The sequence below is a fragment of the Myotis nattereri genome, assembly GCF_964212035.1.
Source record: "Myotis nattereri genome assembly, chromosome: 3".
NCBI classification, from domain to species: Eukaryota; Metazoa; Chordata; class Mammalia; order Chiroptera; family Vespertilionidae; genus Myotis; species Myotis nattereri.
The window spans coordinates 183,098,671-183,119,725 of record NC_138077.1 but is presented as its reverse complement, the minus strand read 5'-3'; the positions used below and the strand labels follow the sequence as shown (position 1 = coordinate 183,119,725).

General features: G+C 49.7%; 2 protein-coding genes across 5 annotated transcripts in view; both read right to left on the bottom strand.

Annotated features, from left to right (window-relative positions):
• BEND5 (BEN domain containing 5) overlaps positions 1-20,090 on the bottom strand; it is a 48,382-nt gene extending 28,292 nt beyond the window's left edge. The window contains exons 1-3 of one of the 4 annotated variants that reach the window (XM_081087161.1): positions 19,742-20,090; positions 4,519-4,652; positions 2,316-2,700 (exon numbers count right to left, since the gene is read on the bottom strand). In XM_081087161.1, coding sequence (XP_080943287.1) covers positions 2,316-2,700; positions 4,519-4,652; positions 19,742-19,967 — 745 coding nt within the window. In that variant the 5' untranslated portion in view covers positions 19,968-20,090. Of the gene's footprint in view, positions 1-2,315; positions 2,782-4,518; positions 4,653-19,741 lie in introns of all 4 variants that reach the window. The other 3 variants (XM_081087162.1, XM_081087163.1, XM_081087164.1) reach the window with 3 other exon arrangements.
• The window catches only part of AGBL4 (AGBL carboxypeptidase 4), a 999,231-nt gene that overhangs the window by 188,368 nt on the left and 789,808 nt on the right, over positions 1-21,055 (bottom strand). The gene's annotated exons all lie outside the window — the stretch shown is intronic.

The following is a 21,055-nucleotide window of genomic DNA, read 5'->3' as shown; positions in this document are numbered from 1 at the left end:
CCAAAGCCATAGAATCGGGAAGTGAGGATGCTGGCGGCTGAATCAAGCCTGGTTCTAGAGACTAGATTAGACTAGACGCATGAAAGCAACAACCTTCCCCTACGATAGGGACCTTGAATTATATCTTGTGGATCTATCTTAGAACTTGGCGCAGTCCCTACCTCCCATGAACAAGTGCTAGTAAATGGCTTTACACTTTCAGAGGTCAGGATAGTGGGAGTGATTTTCTGAGGTGCCCGTGGAGCTCACAACAGGGGTACTGCCAATGGTGGGTACTCCACATGCTTATTGTTTGAGCTGATTTCTATTCAGTCCGTCCCACTGTGATGAGGACCGTGACTAGGATCAGGGAAGAGCCAGCTGTTGGCTGTCACCATGGCATTGGAGGCCTATGGGGTGGATGAGCCTGGAAAAATTCGGCACAAAACTACTCTTGGGGTCAAGTTTGTCTACATGTTTTAAGATGAGAGAGGCACACGCTGATGAACATGCAGAACATCATATTGCCTCAGAGGCTTAGGGGTGGGTTCTGGGGTTTAAGCTCAGTTCACACGCCTGCTAAACAGGCAGTTTCCATGGGAGTCGGGCAAACATGGTGGGGAGTTTGTGTTACTGTGACTTTTCCCCAAGACGTTTACAACAGGCATAGCGTACAGTGCGATGAAAAGAAAGTTACTCATCTGAAGGCCTGACACTCTTTTTTCTCTGAAAATTACAGTTGGTCCTCATCCCCTACCCCAAGCCAACACAGCTTTCACAAATGTTTAGTTAGGGTTTCTCTTTGAGATTTTATTTTGATAAAAAAAATTTAGTAACCTTCTAAGCTACCTATGAATTGTAACTTAGCGTCACTATGTACCTCGTCTGAGGTCTGGAAGGATGACCACGGCCAAGGCAGAGTCAGGAGTGAGGAAGTTGCCAGCCTAGGAATTGAGAGATGAGGTTTGAGACAAGCTCAGCCCCTGCCCCTGCCCCTGCCTCTCTATACAACTCTGGGCGAGTCCCAAACTCTGGTTCCTTCCCTGTGACAGGAAGACTCCCTGGGCCATCCTGAAGATCCACTGAGAAATGATTGCCTTACGGACACAGTATAAGAAGTAGGGGCATCTACCAATACAAGTAAGGCAGTAAGAGCACATGTATCTAACGTCAAAGAGGAATGAGGCTCCACGTAGGAATCTGTGATCTGGACCATGGGAATCTCCTTCTTGAACATCAGATGGCCCTTGACTTTAAACTCTGGGACAGGCTAATGTCAACACTGGCTGCCCCCTTTCTGAGTGAGGCACACCAACCCAGGGCTATTCGTGGCTGGCTGCAGGGCTGTGGGGGCCATGGGCTTGCGTTACACTGATTCCTCAATGCTGACTGGCTTCTATCCTTTATAACCCTGGACTCTTGTGTTCTGAGTGTTTCTGTCTCTCCACCACAGTAAGCAGTCATCTTTCCCTGCTGTCAAGCCTGATGTCTTTCATTCCCCTTATTCCTGCTTTGAAACCTTGTTAGATAAGAAAGCCTAAAACCTCAGTTTAAAATCGGTGCAGTATGAGCCTGAGTCCTGCGAGCGAAGCAGAGGAGCTCCACACATCTGTGGGCTAATCTCCTAAGGCCACACACTCTGCTCAAAGCTCTTCAATGCCTCTCATTCCCACCAAGACACGTCCAGACACCCCAGGCTGGTGCTGCTTCCAAAGCCCGCAGTTACTGGCCCTCAGACCCCACCTGCAGTCGAGCTTCTTGCATGCTCAGGTGTTTCTCCAGACTCCAGGCTGCCGCTCGGCCTCCTCCTGTGCCTTAAACACCCCCCACCATCAAGGCCCTGGTCAAGGCCTGCCTCCTCCCTGCAGGCTCCCTCAGTTACAAATAACCCCTCTCCATCCTTTCAACTCTCCTACCGCTTCATCTACATCGCTGCCCTGGCATGTACCACTTTCTCACTTACAGGAATGGCATTTTTAGGATCGCCTCTAGTTCTCCTCACTACCTAAAGCCTCCTGAGAGGTTCCTATGAGCCCTGGCACTGCCTCTGGCTGAGGGAACGCATGCCATGAGTGGCTAGTGGCAAACGTTCTGTCCACTTGTTCTCTGAGCTGCACGTCTCGTGTCCCCACTGTGCTCTAGGTGCTCAGCTGCTGCGATTATAAGCTCCTGTCAGCTTTGCTGCGGGCAGGGGCAGCTCTTCCTTGGGCTGACTGCTGAGCTGTCTCTGCCCTTCCCTGGCCTCGGGGCACTTGGCCCGCCCGCCTCCCCTGTGCCCTCCTGGATGTGGAGCTGCACCAAGCACCCGCCTGTGTGCAGGGCGGGCGGCCACTCACCGCTGCCGAGCCTCAGGAGCAGCACGTCCTGGAGCCTGCGGTTGAGGTCGCGTAGCTCCTTCATCTCGGACACGAGAGCCCCGTACTCCTTGAGCTTCTTGGCCTGCTGCACCAGCTGCCTGCGAGTCCGCTCCAGCTCCTGCTGCACGTGGCGCATCTCCTCCTGCTGCTGCTGGTAGTTGCGCAGCAGCTCCTCATACAGAGCCCGGGGCACGGCGGCGTCCTCCAGGCTGTCCATGTCCTCCGTGCCCGGCGAGGCCTCCACGAAGACCTCCTCTGGGCATGTGCTGTGGCCCAGGCTCAGACCGTTCTGCTTCTCCAGCCGGGCCACCACGGCCTCAATGCTCTTGTGTGCCACGTCGCTTGGCTTCCGCCCCTCGGGTCTCTGTAGGACAACGAGAATCAGTTCAGGCAAGGGCAGCTGGGACTTTTCTTGGACTGCAGCTCAATATTTCCCCAGACAATCCTAGAATCACAGAACCACAGAACATCAGTGCTTGGAGAAACCCATGCAGACATGCAGTCAAAGCCCTTCCTTTTACAAATGGGGAAACAGGCGCAGAGTGGGAGGGTCTTGCCCAAAGTCTCAAGGGCAGGTGTGGGCAGAACCAGGACTTGGTCTCCCAGGCCAGCACTTTTCCCTTCCATCACTCTGCCTCTGGGACGCGTATTATACCATGACCACCCTCCCTAACTCCCAGCCCCCGCCCCACCCCTAGGGCCTAGGCAGTGACTGCTCACAAGGGGTTTCAATGTGTATTTATGGGGAGTCAGGGAGAAATCAGGGCAAGCCAAGTCCCCCAGGGCAGTTACCACTCAAATCTCTTCAACAACAACATAAAAGTGGAAAAGGGGCATTCCATCAAGTAACCTTTCCCTTAAGAATGCTTTAATTGGGGAGGATGCTAAGAATGTCATCTACTCTCATCTAGGGCGGCAACCTGCCTTAGTTTCCCCATTCTCCACTCCTACCTAGACTGGCACTTGGCAGGGGCATGATAAATGTTTACTTAACTGAAAAGTTCAAAGAACGCTAGCGCTGAAAGGTTCTTCTGTTCAATCCCTCATTTTACAGGTAAGAAAACGAAGGCCGGGAGAGGAAGGTTAGTCTCAGGGTCATGGGTGAGCTACAGATGAAGCCAGACCAGGATTCGGAGCCCAATTTCCAGCCTGAGCCCTTCCCTGTGTCTACCATCCCTGCCCTGGACTCTGGCTAAGCTGAAGCTCCACAAGACAGTGGACACATCGGGGGTGGTTCATGGAGAAGAGAATCATCCAGGACATGCAGGGCTCCAGCTGCTGGAGGAAGTTCCTGCTTGAGGATGCAGCTTCCACCGAGGGGAGTGGGAGGGACAGGACCAAGGAACTCTCCATCCAGGGTGGGGGCATTTTATCTGCTGGGATAAGATGCTGCTGGTCTAGATGAACTTATTAGCTAAAATTCCGATGACCATGTTAGATATCTGTCTGTATCACGGCACCGTGAGACCAAGGGCAGTGACCACATCTGGCTGATCTCCATGACCCCAGGGCCAGGCCCAGAGCCAGGGAGCAATGAAAGGATAGTCTGAACTAAGCTGCATCTTTGGATTACACCTTTGGAATGCCCTGGACCTTGTGTCCACAATCAGACCATGGTCAATGCAGAAGGCATCTCTCTTTCTCTTCCCCTGTGGTACCCATCGCACAGAAAAAACACTTGGTTTGTTGAACAGGGTTTTCATTAGGTTTACAAGTGAAGGCTGGAGGAGACCAACTGGGGTGCATACCAAAGGAAATGCAACCTCATGCAAAAGTTCTCTTCCAACCCATGAATCCCTTTCTGTGAACCTGGCTCACCCTGTTCGGAGGGAGTCCACGCCTCGCTGTTTGGGGCAATCGGATAGTGACCCGCTGGGAACTGCTGCCCAGGAACTGTGTGCTCAGTGCCCTGGGGCCCAGCAGGGACCCCTCCAGAGCTGTGGGCCAGAGGCACGCACCCTCCAAACCCTTGGCAGCGGTGACACTGCGTAGGTGGTGCAAATAGGACCAGCATAGTGGCACAGCCTGAGTCAGGGCTCCCGGGAGGCTGGCAGCAACCCTCTCCTAACCTGGGACGCCAGGGGACATCTAGTGGGGAGAGGAGGCCAGGCTAGAACTCTTCAGCTGTCAGAACTCTGAGAATGCTCCCACGTACTTCCAAATAAGGGAAAGATTTTGTTACCTTGATGTGTCTAAGCTGTAAATCTTCTTCCCCGTAATCTTTAACCTCCCCATCTTCTTCTATGTGATTGAGAGAGAGTTTGGGGATTTTTATTTTCTTCTGCATCACACTGTTTTCAAGGTCAGATTTGTCTTCTAAAATGCATATCAAGAGAACAAGATTCATTATGGGTCCAAATGAGTCTAAGCGATGCCCATATGCTTAAAAGCTAGAGAACCACGGAGGCCAGACCAGTTAAACAAGAGACGCAAACAAGCTCACGGCCTGTTCCCTCCCGCATGCGGGGCCCTGAGAGCAGCAGTCACATCTAACTCCGGGATGGGGGTATTTACTAAAGGTGCGCTGGACAAAGCATGGAAATGGTACCCAATGAATTTGCTTAGGGTTTTCTCTAAGTACATCGTACAGGGTGGCCTTTTATGGAAGTCTAGAATCTGGGAACTGGAGTGGCCCTTACATTGTTCTCTGGTCTAAACATAACTAGCACACGAATCCCTCAACAACCGAGATCTTTCTAAGCCAAGTGACTTCCCAGAAAAAGATGGTGGGTTCCTGCCAGCTCGGGTGCCAACAGGCATGAAAGGGATGACAGCTCTTATGGAGGCAAAGCTGAGCTGGAAGGACAGGGGCCTCCCAGACAGCAGACAGGCTGAGGTAAGACAGATACAGAAAGAGCAACAAGTGACGTTTCCCGCTGTCTTATTGGTATCAGGTCACAGCTGACAGAGTTTGAGGGACCTGAGCGACCAACTGGTCCAACCCTCTCATTTTCCAGATGAAGATGGGGGGGTCGTGGAGGAGTCAGGCCTCTGGCGTCTCGCCCAGTACCCAGGCGTAGTAACCACACACACTGAGGTGCGCTACAAACTGTAAAGTGCTGCACGACTCCAAAAGGATATCTTTTTCTCCCACTTCCTCACATCAACTTCAAATAATCTAAAGGGATTGTTTTTCTCCTGCTTGGATTTCAAACTTTATTTCCCAGGTCTTTCTCACAGTGGATGTCAAGAGTTCCAACAGGAAGTCCCAGAGGCAGGAACCTGGACATGCTCGGAACCGGCCCCTAGAGGTAAGAACACCGGGGTCTGGTTTCCTGGGACTGGCTGGGACCCTGGGGACCACTGTGTCTTTCCCTCCTCCAACGGCCCCACTGCTGTGTCCTCAGTGCAGTGTCAGGCACATCGCCCGTTACTGGAGGTGGCACATGGCCAGGCGGCTGGTTAAATCCAGCCTTCGAGGGTCTGTGTGAGTGAGTGTGTGGGCATGTGATTGTGCTAAACACGCTCTTACACTCCCCCAAGCCAGGCTCCTCTCCTCACAGCTTGTTAGTAAAGCTGAGAAGGAAGCTTATAAGCTGGTAACTATTCCAGAATATAGTCAAATGCCAAATCTTCCCAAATGATCGTAGGAATGGAAGCCTGGCTGGTCAGAGGCAGGACTCCGGTCTGAGAGAGACCACCATGGGAACCTCTGCTCTATGACAGGTGAGGAGGAAGGGCCAGGCCTTAGCCTAGTGAGCTCAGGAGTCTCCTCTGTCCCGAGAGGGGGGGGGGGTAACAGCAGTAATTCAAATAACTCACTGCACAATGCCTGGCACACAGTAGGCACTCAATGAATGGCATGTTAAAATTGTTATTATCAACATGCTAGGAATTGTTTTATTTTTTTGAGCAAAGACACAATTTAAAAAACATAGGAATGACTTAAGAAAGGAACAGAGTATAAGGGAACTGCCCAAGAAAAAAGTGGTGGTCTTTGTTAATCCCTCCTCCTGATCAGAGAAGCAAACCACCTTTCCACTACCTGGAGGAACCAGGCTCTGTCTTCACAAACAAAGCCTGTTCTCCTCTTTGTGCCCATGAAATATACCCAATGAGTTAGGCATGAACAGCCCATCGGAGATGTGGTCTTTCTAAGAGTCACAGCCTCCTTCCGATAAATTATCATGACTCTTAAGCCAATAAGCTGCTAAAATGTGAAACCTAAAGAAAATACTCCCAGGGAAGTTATCCTGAAATGGGATGGATGGCGTTTTCACGTGGGGGAAAAATACAACAAAAACAGAGAGAGAGAAATGGGGTTGGGGTGGGGGGAGGGGAGGGAGAGAGAGAGAGAGAGAGAGAGAGAGAGAGAGAGAGAGAGAGAGAGAAAGAGAAAGAAAGAAGGGGAAGAGGTAGGAGGAGGAGGAGGAAGAGGGAGGGGAAGGGAAGGGAAGGGATGAGAGGAAAGTGTTAGGATTTCCGAATGTGTTGGGGCCAAGCTCCGGGCAACTTTTCAGTTTGATACGTTCAAGGGCAGATTCTGAGATGCAGCCACCACACTAGAGATGACAAGCCATGCTGTCCCTGGGCTGAAACTCTGTAGCTCAGGATCAGGTTGATGTGGAAAGAAGCAATCACTCAGAATCACAGACTAACATTTAAACTGAGAACGATGCATAAATCATCGCCTTCGACCCTTTCAGAATGCAGAGGAGGAAACCGAGGTTGCAGAGGGTGAGGTCCCCGAACCCATCCTGCAGAGGTCAGGCCCAGGGCTCCGGCAGCAGCGGGGCAGGCAGGGTCCCCATTCAGAAGAGCTCAGCGTTGTGCAAGGTCACAAAAGCGAGTGCCATCGCCTGAACAGAGTCAGAACCAAGGCTGTATAACCAGGCCCAGAGCTTCTCCTCCTGTGTCTGAGCTTAACAGTTGCTGAGAATTTACACTGCAGATATCTAGCATGGCCCTGGGGGACACACAGACTAAGCATCCAGTTGGGGGACACAAGATAAAAACCCATGAAAAAGATAAGGGTGATGAGTTGCCACAGGAACTTAACTCTTGTTTATGCCAGTCAGCCTGTGGTAAAATTGGTAGCGGTATAGCCTGTTTTGCAGCAGTTCCAAGAACCCATCAAGGACACTACGTGAGGACTTACTGTATACATCTTCTCTGTAGCCTGTTTTCTTACTTTGTTGCAACGATCTGCTTTGAGATCTACCTTCTCCACTGGATTGCGAGTAGCCTCAGGGCAGGGCCCATATCCTAGGCTTGGACCTTCAACAGGGACTCAGCAAACAAAAATGTTTAATGGAAGAATAATAAAAAGGAGGCTGCGACTATAATCATATGAAAAGATGCTCAAAATAATCAGTCCTTAGGGAAATGTAAATCAAAAGTGAAATGAGATACCACTTTCACACTCGCTAGGATGGCTATAATCAAAAAAAGAAAGAAAAATAGCAAGTGCTGGGAGAAGTGGAGACACTGGAACTCCTGCTCGCTGCTGTGGGCCTGAAAATGGGGCCGCCACTGTGGAAAACAGCTGGCAGTTCTGCATTAAATAGTGCGGATGGTCGCAGAACACGGTGAATATGCTCAGAACCACTGAAGTGTACAGTCTTTAAACCGGTGAATTTTATGTTACATGAATGATACTTTAATTTAAAAACAGGCTACCACTGGTGAAATGCCTACCACCCATCAGATGCCACTGCAACTCATAGGCTCTTTACATGCTACTGCAACTCACATCAACCCTGCCATTAAGTAGTATGAGCCACAGTTTTGCTTTTTTTTTTTTCCCTTAAAGAAGAAATGAGATTCAAAGAAGGCCTTTAGGCCACCCAGATGGTAAGGTGCAGAGCCAGGATTTGACCCAGGTCTCACAGCCTTCCCAGCCTAAGCGCTATTCTGCCTAAACACATGCTTGGAACGTGGTAGAGCCAGAATAAATGCAGAGTGAATGAATAAAGGCTACAGATAAGGCCATGCAAATCCCCCAGCCTGAAGTTCAAAGCAGAAGACCCCTTTCTCCTGCTCTCCTACCAGACTGTTCTCTGGGAGTTCCCAGAGAGCAGTCACCACCCACAGCACAGCAGAAACAGGCTGTAGCCTCGGGCTTGAGTAGGTTCTCTGAAATGGTAGGCTGAGCAGTGCAGGAAGGTCGGAAGAGACAGGAGTAAGTTCCAGGAAGGAGCAGAAGCACATGTCTGACTGGCCCCTGGCTGCCTCCTACTTGGCCAAGGGATCTTGAGGCTCCTCAGAGACTAACTAGCTCCTGGCTCCACCCTAACGCTCCTCCATCTCCTCCTGGACCCATGCAGACTGGAGGAGGACTCAGGAAGCCCTGGGACCACACTCATCCTTTTCTGCGGGGCCAGAGCATACTTGCTGAGCCCCTGTTCTGGGCTGAGCACGATATTAGAGGCTCTTGTCATCCAGTCCCTGACAACCAGGAGGTTCCAAGAACCTCAGCCAGAGTGCAAGGTGTGACTTGCTGAGGGACACTGGCTCCCATGGGGCACCCCTCTAGCCAGCAGGCCTTCCTAACTCTAATCCTGGGTTGAAGGCGGTGCCTCACATCCACATCTAGTCCACAGAGGTGACTGCTCATTCAGTATCGTCATAAAAGGTGAAGAAATGATTGGAAGAGAGAAGCCCAGGATCTAAGAAAAGCAGTCCAGTCTCGTGAATCAGGTGGCTCTGGTTTGGGATTCTGGCTCTGCCACCTACTAACTGTGGGAACATGGGCAAGCTGCTTAACCTGCCAGTGTCTCAGTTTCATCATCTGTAAAGTGGGGGTAATTGACTGTTTTCTGGAAGATCGTGCATGTAAAACACCAAGCACAGTGCCCGTCTTGTCATAGGTGTTCAATTAATAGCAGCTGCTAGGCTGCCCTTGTGGGTTACGTGCTTGGCTTTTATCCCACGGCAAAGAGAACTGCTGAGGGGTCCCAGCACACTGAGACATGATGAAAGAGATGTATTAGGAAGATTAATGTGGCAGTGGCAAGCAAGATGGATGAGATGTTAGGAGGAGACTGAACATAGAGTGACAAGAAGCTATAACTCTTAGCTGGTCACATTAATGAAGGTGAATGATGGTGTGGATCACCTAAGACAGCAAGTAACTTCATGTAGCGTTTTAATGTGGGTTTGGAGGATGCTTCTGGCTTTGAATTCCAGGAAACCACACAAGAAACTAGCAGTTGACTCAAAGGATGAGGAAAACTCTCTAGTCAACCTTTGCAGTTGCTCCAAGCTTAAGACCAAATAATGTTTCACTGTGAACATAAATAAATGGGTAGCCTCTGAAGAGACAATCTTCACTGGTTCTGACTTTCTGATTCTTTTGTTTCCAGGGTGAAGAAAACCACCAAGGATTTGGGCATTAACTATCTCCTCCTCCTTTCCAGCTATTAGGCAGTCAGCTAATTGCATTCATCCATCCAACAAATATTGAGTATCCACATACTATGTGCCCAGGCTCTGTGCCAAATTTTTACTAACATCACTATACTGAATCCCCATAATAATTCTACCGAAGAAGAAATTGAAGCTCAAAAAGTGAGGTGGCACCCTAGCCAGTTTGCTCAGTAGTTAGAGCGTCGGCCTGAGGACTGAAGGGCTGCCGGTTTGATTCCAATCAAGGGTGCATACCTCAGTTGCAGGCTCAATCCCTGGCCCCAGTCAGGGCACGTTCAAGAAGCAATCAATTGATGTGTCTCTCGCACATCAATGTTTCTCTCTCTCTCTGCCTTTCCCCCTCCCTTTCACTCTAAAAAAAATAATAATAATTGAAAAAATATCCTCAGGTGAGGATTAATAACAAAAAAGTGAGACGGCTCATCTAAGACAATAGCAGGGCCGGAATGTCACATCACATCTGCATTACATCAGGCCCTGTCCTTATCTAATTATCCTATAGTAACAAGAGAAAAATCACCAAGTTGCTGTAACTTCAACTGAAGTAAAGGCTTATGTGTCAATATAACTTCTGAAGTGCCCACCTTTCTCCTAAGACCTCGCCTATATCCTAGGAGATTGCTGTGATATATTTCCAAATTGAACTAAGCACTATACCAGTATGATTTGATACCAAATTCCTGAGCTATACAGGCTGATCAAGGCCACCAAACTCTACATAAACCTCAAAGAGAGTCCCTACTCAAGGCCACGAAACATGGTAAAAGCTGCTCTTCAAAAATGTAGAAGAACTTGGTATTTTTTATCAATCTGAGAGGGACAAACATCCCACTAAACTGGGGTGATGGGGGAAGAGACATGGTAATAAGCGAATAGTGTTTTAGAAAACAGGCAGGTGAACAGGAAACCCAGGGCGAGTCTGTTTCCAAAAGTGAAGTCGGCCCTGGAGAATGTGCTGTGAGCAGTTAAAACGGAAGATGCGCGGTCCTGACTCCCATTTTACATATAATCGTGCTGGATAATTAAAAGAATCCAACGTCGGGGAGTTTAATTTGGTGTGGGTTTGTTAGTTAGGAGGAAATTCTGAAAGGCTAAACATAAAATGTTTTATAAAGGTTTGGTCTTGTTTTAAAAATATCTACATGCGAGCTTAAAGTTTTTCATCTGTTCAAAAATCCTGTGAAGTCTTATGTTTGCATTAAAAACAGACAAGCCACAGAGAAGACACGCACACTGCATTCTCTGACCTATGATGCTTGTTTTTATAAAACCCAAGGCAGACAAAGTCTTCCGGTTTCCAGGACGGTATCTAGCCAAACGAAGAGTTCCCTGCTGCGGAATAGTAGAAAGGAACCAGGAGACACTGGTTCCAGGCCTGGCTCTAACTCTGGGTGGCCCATCATTTCTTCTCTGTTTTCTTTTCTGTAAGACATAAGGACTAGGGTAGAACCTCAACAGGCCTTTCTAGCTGTGGGCCGCTAGCCAGCCACAGGGGCTTCTGGGTCTCTATCTTCTATGCAGTACAGGGTAAGAGCAAATGATCGAATCCCTCCCAGTGGGCCCACCTGAAGAAGAAATGTCCTGCCGAGGCCATGCAGAAAGGAAAGAAGGAAATGCTAACCAGATTTCAGCAGGCCACCTTGCTGTCACTGCCCCTGCCTCACTGACCTGGGCACAGGGCTGGGGCACAGACAAGCCTAGGGACCTTACCCTATTGGCTCCCTAGTAGGGAATCACTTTTTCTAGCTACCATCATGTACTTCACCAGGCTGTTGCCATGGTAATAAGTAGCACCAGCATAGAGGCACAGAGGGCAAAACATGGGGGGAGATGGTAAGCCTTCAATGGAAACACACAAAAGTTCAATTTTAAACTAGTCTATTCCTTACATGTTCCTGTCCTGCCAGGTAACTCCTTTTCACAAAGACCATGCCTTGTTGCCCACAACTAGGCAAGCTGTTCTCTCAGGACCTCTTAGCCATTTCATCCTTAACAACTTCCTCTATTTAATGAATACCTACTATGTGCCAGGCACTTTTCCATGTTACCTTGCTAAATAACATAGTGGGCAAGGTGATTACTATCCCCATGTTACAGATGAGCACGTGGAACTCGGAGAAGGGAAGTAATTTCCCTAAGGACACACAGTTTATATGTAGCAAAGTCCTGATTTGAACCCAGACTGTCTGACTTCAAAGCCTATCTTATTTTGGCTAACACTTCCTCTTTGATACTCAAGCAAGTGACCAAGAGGTCATATAGGCAAATTCTCTCATAGGGCAGGGTTCTATTCCAAAATATTCCTGACCTACTTGCCACCTCTTGGTGACAGGGAGCTCATCGTCATGCTGGACTCCCTTTCCACTGCTTGTCCGCTCTCTCTCTGCTGTTAGTACACTACTTCCATCATTCCCTATGAATTCCATTCTTTGGACTGAACTGCTTTCTGGACCCCAAAGAGGAGCTCTGATCCTTCCTCCACTGGGGCAAAGCTCAGCCATGGAAAACTCCCAAAATATCATTCCATGCAAAGCTTTTATGCTCTTGCTTAGATATATAGATGTTCTATCCTATGTCTCCCCAGTGAACTCCAAGGAAAAAGCAGTTGCTGTGTAGTTAAATAAAAGCAAGCCTAGATCTGGGAACCAGAGGCCTCCCTCGTCATTTGATTTCCAGGACAGCCATCTCTCCTGTTTATCACTGATCCTTTGGCTGTTCCCTCCCAGCCATCTTCTTTGCTGAGCTCTTAAAAGCTGGTGTTCTGAGCTCTAACTGCATGCTCCTCTCTCCGCTCCCTCTCCCACTGTGACCCCGCCCATCCATGGCTAACAGCTTTCACACTGGACCTTCAGCCCAGTTTCATAGGGCCGTGCTGAACCTTGGGCCCACATGCCAAGTGATCTCCTGGAGTTTCTGCCCAGATGTCCTGTGGGTCCCTAAGATTCAACATGTCCTCAAATAAACTCATCCCCTCCCCTTCTAATCGACTACTCTCCTGGAGCTCCCCAGGGAGGGATGGGGCCCAATCACCACATCATCAGCACACACACCAACACAACCAGTCAGTTCCCAAGTCCCATGGAAGGGAGTTAGAGCAGAATTAGGTAGACAGGGTAAGGGGTGGAAGAAAGAAGAATCGTGGAGCTAGGTGAAACCACGAAATGTTTTGCAGAAAAACAGGATAGCAGAAAAACAGGGTGTTTTGAATCAAGGACGTTTTTCTTGCAAGTGCAAAATAAAATGTTGCACAAAGGCTGGGAACCAATCAGAGGGCAGCACAGACAAACAAAGAGCAGGCCTTTAGCAGATATAAGGGGAAGAGCAGAATGCTTCTGGGGCAACCCATTTGAATCCCCTCCCCGAGCGGGGAGCCTGGGTTTGTTTGCAATAAACTCCTGCCTTGTTTGAACTCCTTTGGCCCGCGGCTTCATTTTTTGATTCCAGCTTCATTTTCCAATTCTGTGAGACATGACCCCAGGAAGAATTCCTGCTGGCTGGTTCCGGTATCACCATGGGTTCGCCTTCTTTACTAAATCAGATCCACCTTGGTTTAGGTACCATCCTTTCTGACTGAGCAGGCTCACACTTCTCCACAAGCCTTGCCATGTGAGAAGACTTAGCCCACTGCCTGGCAGCTACAGCACCCACTACACAGTTCTGTATTTGAACAGCTCTCTTCTCAGGGATTACAAGAAGCCCCATCCCACAAGGATGTAGACAGAGAGTGTGGAAACTCCGAGCACGGAGCCTGAATGTGGGGAGCACTTAGTAAATGCTTAGTAAATTAGTCCGTAAAGGTGAAAAGCAATGGCTATTCTTCCTCCCGGGTTTCCTTCTGGTATGAGGGTGACTACCTAGTATAACTCAATATCTGAAACCTTAAAAGAATCAGAAAAAAAACCTCTTCAGAGTATGCATGCTTTCCTGGTAAGCATTTTAAAGTGAAAAGTACACACATCTTCTCTCTCTAAGGAGCTTATAAGACAAAGCAGGAAGGCACAGTGGGAAGGGAACTCATCTTGGAGTCAAAGATCTAAATTTGAATTCCACTTTTCCAGTGTGTCTTCAAAAATAAAAACGATTTAAGTAAAAAAAACAAAACAGCACACACACACAAAGAGCAAGACCCTAGCTTGCTTGGGGCATTTTCTCTTTCCTCCTGTGAACTAGAGCTCTGAAGTGCTCAGTAACACATACCATCTCATTGTAACACGTATGTGGTTTCTGAACAAGACACATCACATCAGACCGAACCTTCAACGGTTAAGATTTCAGTAGGATCTGCAACAGATGACAGCAGGCAAGTTCCAATCTTTGCTCCAACATACATCAGTAGAATATGTCAAAACCTAAATTAAAAGTTTTCACTCGCTTTTAAAAAAAAATAAATCCTTTTGTTGGCAGTCTCCCACTGATGACATGCAACAATCTTTGCATATGAAATCGGCTCGTCCCCTGCTTCCCCGCTAACTTTGTAGACGTTCCAAAGCGTTTCTGAAGCAAGTGATCTATTTGGACCAACGATGCCAAGCTGGGACCTGAGCCCTGAATGAGCTAAAACTACCAAAGCAAGAAGAACGCGGCTTTGGAAGCTATTTCCCCCCAAGTGTGGGGTTTCTTCTAGTCGAGAGAGCGATAAAGAATATTGACTCTTTCCAGATGAACCAAGTTGAATGAGCCTCAAAATCCCACTGCAAGTTTCTGTTCTGAAAAAGAAGTTGCTGCTACAGAGGTTCCTGTGCCCCCTGCTCTTCCCAAGCAGGAAAAATGCACCTGTCCTCCCAAAGTCCCTGATTTCAACACGGACTGACTGGTGTGGACTACGTGCCGGGCAATGAGGACACAGGACAAAGCAGGCAGGCCCCAGTAGGAGGCTGGTAGGAGGCGAAGATCAAAATGGGCTTGGAAACCAGAAACTAAAACTGTCCTCTGGCTCAAAACTTGTCTTGAACTGTCTGCTTCATGAACAGTTCTTCCACTGACTTTCACTCTTTTCCAGCTGCTGTGTGGCTGACAGGGACATCAACTACTTTACAAGGGAGACTGCTCAGTGGGGGCCTGGCACTGGGAGACCTGGGCTCCAAGTCTGGCTTCATCATTTATTAACTGTACACTGTAGGCAACATTCACCACTAACCAAACCAAGACTCAAATGCTAAGGTCCATAAGCAAGGAACAAGCAAAGAAAAAGGAGAGCTCCGAAGAGGAGGGAGCCTCTTAGGAGGGGAGAGGGTAGCACAGGGAACACCCCTGAGCAATGCATTTTGACCACTCTTTCATCACAGCCTTCAGCTCAGCACACTAGACCCATGTCACATGTCTGCCTTCCCTACTGGAAGGTGAGCTCCATGGGCAGAGGTCCCGTGTCAAACAATGATTAATCTATCCTGGTTGGCTCAAAGGAATGCCTGAAGGTGTGTGCTCAAGGTGGCACAACATACTGCAGACCTAGAGGCAGCGGGAAGGGTGGGTAGAGCTGGAGAAGTGAGGTGGGGCTGGGCTGGGTGCTGTGAAGGCCGGGCCAAGAAGCTGAAGGTTTACTCAGCAAGCAACAGGGAGCTGCCGAAGGTTCTAAGGGGAACAGAAAATTGACCAAAAGACAGTGTTTTAGATTATTCTGATAGCCATTTAGAAAATAGATTGGAGACAGGGTGGTCAACTGAAAGCTGCTGCACTGGTTAGGTGAGTGAAAGCTGGTGCAGGCTGAGTGCAGGCAGGGTGAGAGAAGCTGGGAAGGGAAGCCCACTGAGACTTGGTCCCTTCTCCACATTCCCCCAGTGCCTGGCTTCACCTTCCTATAGCATGAAACTGGAGTCCTCAGGCTACACACTCCCTGAGGGTAATGTGCTTTCTTCTTCAGCCCTCTGCCCCTGACAGAAACCCTACAGAGCCGGGCAAAAAAAGTTAGCTGGTTTCCCCTTTGTCAATCCCAGTTACTCGGATGTGTTGGTGCATTGGTGCATCTGCTTATTACAGCCCTGGGCCTGACACACAGAAGGAGTAAGGGGAACTTGACCACAAAAGGAATTTAGCACACTCAAATAATAACAACATAGCATAGGTGCGTAGAATTTTAAAATTCTGAGTCTAGGCCTGACCAGTTGCTCAGTGGTTAGAGCACCAGCCTTCAGACTGAAGGATCCCATGTATGATTCCAGTCCAGGGCACGTGCCTTGGTTGAAGGCTTGATCCCTGGCCCCCAGGGTCACATGCAGGAGGCAACCAATAGATATGTCTCTCTCACATCAATGTTTCTCTCTGGTGTCTCTCCCCATCCCTTCCACTCTAAGAATCAATGGAAAAAAATATCCCATGGGTGAGGATTAACCACAACAACAAAAAACACCCACATACAAAGATTCTGAGTCTAGAGAAACCAGTTTTGGCCCTGTAAAGAATATGAAATTCAATACCATGAGCCCCTTGGACTGCAGCTAGATAACAGTGAGCTCTCCAAATGGGTATCTCTCACTTTCACAACCTGTTTGGCAGATAAATAAGAGTGAGTCAGGAGAGACCACAGTCCAAAGGTAAGCCAAGTCTTGAGTTACGGTGACTCTCCATGGAGAAGGCAAGCTCCTTTGAGATGTCCTTGGGAAAATGGCAACTGAACAGGGAGGGCCAGGTTCTGTGGGCCCTGTAGGACTGACTGAGGCTGGTAGGAGAAGAAGAAGAAGATCAGAATGGACTTGGAAACCAAACTAAAGCTGTCCTCTGGCTCGAAACTTGTCTTGAACTGCCTGCTTCACGAACACTTCTTTCAGTCCTTTCACGCTTTTCCAGCTGCTGTGTGGCGGACAGGGACATTGACTACTTCACTAGAAGGACTACTAAGCGGGGGCTGGCCCTGGGAGACCTGGGCTCCAAGTCCGGCTTTGTCATTAACCGTACACTGTGGGCAAGTCTCTCAGCCTCAGTGTCCTCGTCTGTAAAGCGGAAATAATAATGGTGATCTCTGCCAGCAGAGTCACAGGGAGAATTCCCAGATAATGAGCAGGCACATGGCAAGACTGTCAACAAGGGTGGATTTGTTTTTTCCCCTTGAACTGAACTCACAGTTTGGCAAGAAAAGGGCTAGGCCCTAGGGTCTGACACACACCAAAACCACAGCGTAAGAGACCATGAGCGGGGAAAATACAGAGCATTGGCTTTGACATTTCCTGAAGAAGAGGTACACTTGCAGGTGGCTCCGGGTTGGCCTAGGCCTATGGTCGGCAAACTGCGGCTCGCGAGCCACATGCGGCTCTTTGGCCCCTTGAGTGTGGCTCTTCCACAAAATACCACGTGCGGGCGCGCGTACAGTGAGATTGAAACTTCGTGGCCCATGCGCAGAAGTCGGTTTTCAGCCTGGGCGAGTCTATTTTGAAGAAGTACTGTTGATATTTGGCTCTGTTGACTAATGAGTTTGCCGACCACTGGCCTAGGCCAATATTCAGTAAAGTAACACACTTCTCACCAAAAGCCATACAGTGGCCCCCAAACTGCCTCTGAAACCAAGCTGCGGTGCCAGACAGGGTTCAATCACTCCTGGCTAATTCACAAACATAAGGCAGTTCTGCTTCCCCCTCGAGGGCTCACCTCGTCACATTCGGTGCCACAACAAGGTGGTACTTACATCTGGGAGATGCAGAAGGCGAGCTCTTTAAGATGATGTCATTGCAAGCAGCTCCCAGAGCCACCACATTCAAGTCAATTTGGGGTTTCAAGACACACAGGAGAGTTTTTCCTGCATAAATGAATTCCCAAACCCACCCTGGCCCTTCCCCTCAGGTCTGCAGCCAGGGCAGTGGGCTCCAATTTAAAAATTAGCCAGCTGATTGGGATTCAAAATGTGGTCTACCAAACTCAAGCTGTTGGTTTCTTTCTTTTTTCTTTCTCCTCCCAAGGAAAAAAAACACAAAACAAAACAAAACAAAAAAAAACGAAGAGCAGTCAGCAAAGTGCTTTGCAACTCACTTTGCTCAAACTGGCGCCCTGCCTCTCCTCTGGATCTACTCTGCCAATTTCCAGGTGTTGCCCAGATATTTTTTAATAACCCCAGAGATTTACCAGCGTTCCAACTTGGAAGATGAATTGTCTATGGATTCACGATTTATGGTCCTCAGACCAATAACTACATGTGTCTTACTTATGCAGACTTCCATTGATTTTTAAAATCAGACTCAGTGGCCTAAACCGCCTCTGAGTGGTGCCTAAAGAGCCAAGTGCAGGGTTAGTGTTTGCTGAATGAATAAATGGATGAATGAACACTCTCACCGAGGAAAACAGCTCTTACTAACAGGCACACATACCCCTGACTCTGCCCGCATCACTTCCCCTGTCCCCAGACCCTTCCTACTGCAGCCACAGAAAAGCAAGCTTTCTCTGCTTTTAGCCAAAGGGAAGCTAAGGTTACAACCTAGTTACAACTTCCTCAGGTCTATACTCTTGGGGAATTAGCTCCTAATCCCTTCCCTCAGGTAATTAAAAGCAAGTAAACAGACAAAATAAAACTTAATCAGCCACAAAGGTTTCCCTTTTCTACACACTTCCCCTCATTCTGCTTTTCTGGCCTCAGGTATCCCCAGGTGTTGTGAGTGGATCTACAGCCCTGCGCCCCAGATTTGTCCGGGGGATGGTGAGGATACAGTCTGTCAAAAGGGCCCTGACCAGTTAGTTTCCAGTTTTGCTCCCCTCCTCAATGCCTGAAAACCTCCTTCCCAGAGGCAACAGGAGCTGGTGGGAAGGAACAACTCAGGAGCCAGAGCTAGAATCTACTGCTAATTGGCCTTGGGACCCTGGTCAAGTCACTTCTCTGTTTGGGGCAACAGTTTCCTTATCTGTCAAATTTAAATATGATGTACGCTGGACTCATCTGTTAGGCTAAATGTGAGAAGGCAAAGGAAGTTGGAAAATATAGGAAAGGTCTCAAACCTACAAAATACTAGCAATATCTTCATTCAGTTCATAACTTCTGGTTTCCCCTTCCAAGTGGAGGGTGGCTTACGTTCTCTGCCCACTCAAAGGTACACACTCCTTACCAGCAACAGTTAAAAGGCTGAACCCCAAAACAGAAGTGATACTTCCCTTTTCCTCTTCTGTCTATGCCCAAGCCTCTAACAACTAGCTGAGGAAGAGCATCTGCTACCTTCTCTTCACAAAGGGGAAGGTGCTTAGTATGGCAGAACGAACTTGGGGTAGGAGGCTGGAGTGGCGGTTTCTTGTGCGATCACTACTGAATCTCAGTATCCTCATCTGTCCAGTGGGAATGAAGCCACCTGCCTTGTCTATTTTGCAGGACCCCGGGGAAGCAGGAATGGGAGGCCCACGTCTTATCCTGACCTAGAAATGCTTCCCTGGCCCTGGGCTCTCATCAGGGAGATTCTAAAGGGGTGTGGAGGCTGAGGGAGGCTGAGGGCCACTACCTTCTTACCTCCACCACCTGTCCAGGGAGAGGCCCAGGAGAGTGGTGCCCAGTGATCAAGGCCTCCTCATCCTGTCCAATGATGGCCCGGACTGGACAAGGGTGTCATACCTTCCCTCTGTGAAGAGGGACTCCCACCTAGAAGAGTCTGACAGTATTCACCTTGCTTCCTCATTCCTAGGAGGTAGCAAGGGCCTTAAGGGGAGGGAGGCAGAGAGCTAGAAAACTTAAGGAGACCGAGCAGCAGAGAGAAGGAACTGGGTGAGAGGTAAAGAGAAGGGGAGAGACAGAGCAATGAACGCACAGACACGCAGGGAGAGAAAGGGAAAGTGAAGAGCCGGCAGAATAGAAACAGAAAGGAGGACAGACACAGAGAGATGCAGACAGACTGACAGCGCGGGAGTGTCGGGAGGCGGGGAAGACAAAGGGGACCATCCGGTATTTTTAACTGGTCTGGCCTTTTAGAGACACCCTGTCCCCCAAAGAAAAGCCTCAGGGTCAGGAGGAGGAGGCTTGAGCGAGCAGCGGCTCACCCCGACCTCCGGTCTCCGTCCCGGCGCCCGGCCCCCTCCCCGTCCGGCTCCGGTCCCGGCCCCCGCCCGGGTCCCACCGTCCCCCCTGCCCGTTCGCTCACCTGCCAGCGCCAGGATCTGGGCCTTGTGCAGCAGCAGCGCACCCCAGTCGCGAGGGGCGCGCGGGGGGCTCTCGGGCCCGGCGCCCAGCTCCTCCGGGCCCCGGTACACGGCGTACACCTTCTGGTTGTCAAAATCCAGACGCGAGCGGGGGCTGAAGTCGCGCACGCACGACACGGGCAGCGCGTAGCAGACGTTGTCCTCCAGGAACCGCACAAAGGCGTACATGGTGGGCGCGGGGGCGGGCCCGGCCGCACGGAGGTGGGGACCCGGCGGGGCGCGAGCCGCGCAGCCGGGCCGGGGCGGGGGCGGCTCCCCGGGCCGGGGGTCCCCCCACTGTTATTGTTCCTGAAAGCTCCGCTCTGCCAATCGGCTGCTCTGGCCTGGGCGCGGAAAAGAGAGGGAGGGGAGAGGGGGCGGGGGGCTGACGAGGGGGTTTGGAAGCGCACTGCCACTCGCGAAGTCAGACCCGAGCAATCACAGCCGGAGTGCGTTTCGAGTAGGGAGGGGAAGGGGCAGAGATTGAATTGCAATAATAATAATAATTAATAATAATAATAATGGCATTGCAGAAAAGAATGCATTGACTAAAAGTCTTGTTGGGGAAGGATTATATGGCTTCAACAATCGCACTGCAAAACAAATTGCACTACAACAAAAATCGGCATTGCAAAGGAGAGGCGAGACTGCGAGGGCATGAATGTGGCGCAGGGGGCAATCCTGTTTGGATCCCTAACTGTAAACTTGCACTTGCAATGGAGCAGAATTTTAGTGTTTCAAATAATTTTAGCCACTCCTCTCAGCCCTTATAGTTCACTTTTTTTTCTTTCTTTCTTTTCTTTTTTCTGTTCCCAAAACTGCCAGCTCCTGCTGTGGGGAGGGTCAGTCCCTCAGAAAAGTTCCCCAGAGCTGCCAAACTAGTTCTGACCAGTACTGGGGCTTATCTGGGATTTCCAGTTGGACCAGCTGGCTGGTGTAGCCAAAGGTCTGTTGAGGGCTGCTCTCAGCCATGGCCTGGGGGGGGGGGGGGGGGGCCTCTGTAGTCTCCCTCCATGGAGCACCTCTCTCTGAACTGGGCGGGACCAGTTGGAATGAAGTGGGAAGTGCAGGGGTGTTCTGAGGAAGGCAAGACCAGGGCTGGCTGGCATTTCTGGAGCGCCTTGAAAAGTTCAGGAATGGGATTCTGGAATAGCAGTCCGTGGTCTGTCCCTACTACCACAGGCCTAAGAGATCCTGGAGGGTTTTGGGTCTTCCCAGTCAGGCCATGGACACCAGCTGAAAGAGGGCGACTGGGCTCCACATTCATAGGAACCTCA